General features: G+C 39.7%; 1 protein-coding gene across 1 annotated transcript in view; it reads left to right on the forward strand.

Moving 5' to 3' along the window:
• LOC101853643 (capping protein inhibiting regulator of actin dynamics) overlaps nucleotides 1-2230 on the forward strand; it is a gene marked incomplete at its 3' end in the record, with an annotated part of 30937 nt that overhangs the window by 1932 nt on the left and 26775 nt on the right. The window contains 1 exon segment of the mRNA XM_013087819.1: nucleotides 1754-1838. Coding sequence (XP_012943273.1) covers nucleotides 1770-1838 — 69 coding nt within the window.

Consider the following 2230-nt stretch of genomic DNA (forward strand, 5'->3'; position numbering starts at 1 on the left):
GTTGATTAAACCGGCTTCTGAGGTGTGGTTTTTTGGGCACTTCGCTGTAACTATTGATATCAGACCTGTTATGGAGAAATCCGTATTTATTACACCGGGCTATTTGTTCTAAACATCTACTTTTTTTTGGGGGGGGGAAGGGGCAACTAAGTTATTTTACAATGTATTCAATACGTTTTAAGTCATATGGTAGATGCAGTGTTTAGCTTGTATTATACCGAACTATTTGTACTTAACATCTACTTTTTACTTTAACAAAAATTTTACGATGTACTCATTACGTTTTAAGTCATATCGTAGATGGAGTGATTAGCTCGTATTACACTGAAATATTAGTTGTAAACATCTAGATTTTTGCCGATCATAATATAATTTTATGTAACTCTCAATACGTTTTAATTCATATTGTAGACGGAGAGATTAGCTCACAATCCACGGAGTTATTTATTCTAAACATCGACATTTTGCCGATTGTATGGTTTTACAATGTACTCAATACACTTAAAATCATATCGTAGACGAAGTGGTTAGTTCCTTTTACGTTACGACGCCGGGAAGGAGAGAAAAAGTGGGTGGTTGAAGTGCGCGACTGGTAGGTCCTGCTTCGATTAATTCCCTTTGTTCTTTCTACCTATCTGTCTCGCTGTAACTCAGCATCAAATGACTGTTATTGTGTCGACGTACGTGCTACCGTCTACTCAAACAGAGGAATACCATTTCTGAAAGGACAGGAGAAAAATGCACTCCCCTATCGGATTTCAACCCCGAACTATCCATGGTGTTCTCAAAAGTTTTTTCGTGAACCACATCATGCTGGTCTATCGTTCTAACTATCAAAGGAGCTTCCACCGGAACTTTCGTACGTCGTGTTTTACTATCGTATCCATACGACGTGGGAAACTCTGTACAACCACTTTCCAAAGAGGAAATTTACACGTTAATCCGATCCATGCGCTTTGCTTAGCAGTCTGTCAAAATGATTTTTTGAGAAATACTAAAAGTTTCAAAGAGATCTTCGCACTAGAAGTATTTTAAAAAGTGAAGAATAGAACGCCGGGGGTTCAAAATGCATACTTGACTTCTCGAGATACATTGTGCATTTTTTATTAAACATAAATTATGTCGTCTCTAGATACTTAGTGGCCTCGGTAGCCTAAAGTCTAGTGGCCAAACAACCGGACTCGTAATCGTGAGATTGTGGGTTCGGGTTTTCGAGCCTCAGCTCGCTCCGACATTGTGTCCTTGGGAAAGGCACTTTACACGAATTTCACACTGGGCGCGGTCTTTTCGGAGATGGACGTTAAACTCGAAGGTCCTGCCTTTTAAATAACCTAACAGTGTTGATGGGGGCGTTAAACCGATATCATTTTACCATTTCTCTAGATAATTCTTCAACTGACCACTTACTTCCTTCAGATACACTGTACTTCTTTATTGACCGTTTGCCCTGTTCAGAAACTTTTCGTTATGTATTCTTTTCCCTTTCCAAATACTGCACAGTTGACCATTTACCTTCTTTAGATACTTCTGTATTGACGATTTACCCTCTCAAGATAATTCTGTATTAACCATTTGCCCCATCTAGATACTTTTAGATTGACCATTCGCCCTCTCTAGATACTTCTTTGTGGACCATTTACCCTTTCCAGATATTTATATTGACCGTATACTCTTTCCAGATACTTCTGAATTGACTATTTGCTCCTCCATATCCTTATTTCCTAACCATCTGCCCCCATCCATATCTCCACAGATTTCAACAATCCAAAATGTCGAGGTTCATCATCGGAGCTCTTGTGCTGCTGACCCTAGCAGCCTGCATCCAGGCCTATGTGCTGGTCAGTATAATTATGTATTAGTCAAGAACATTTTAAGTATAATTGTTCTACACTACTATCGACACAATTCAGATAATTTAGAAGGCGAGTTTCGACCCTGCCTGTCTGGCCAAACCTGACTGAGAGGAATGAAGAAAGGGATAGTAGATATACGGCGATATTGATAAACGTTCTCCCCACACGAGTATCAAACTCAGGCTTTCTGTGTACGCTGGCGAAGGACCTACTCCACAGATGAAGTAATGTGTTGGTCAGTATACAAGTGTACGTACAACGGAATGATTGTAAACGTTTTTAATGCCTAGACTTTGCATTCTGACGTAATTCCTGTTCACTGTTGAGCGTGCCATTTTATTCGATATGAAGACAAAGGAAGGGGAAAAAGAGGGGAG

This window comes from Aplysia californica, unplaced genomic scaffold (genome assembly GCF_000002075.1).
Source record: "Aplysia californica isolate F4 #8 unplaced genomic scaffold, AplCal3.0 scaffold00642, whole genome shotgun sequence".
Lineage (NCBI taxonomy): Eukaryota > Metazoa > Mollusca > Gastropoda > Aplysiida > Aplysiidae > Aplysia > Aplysia californica.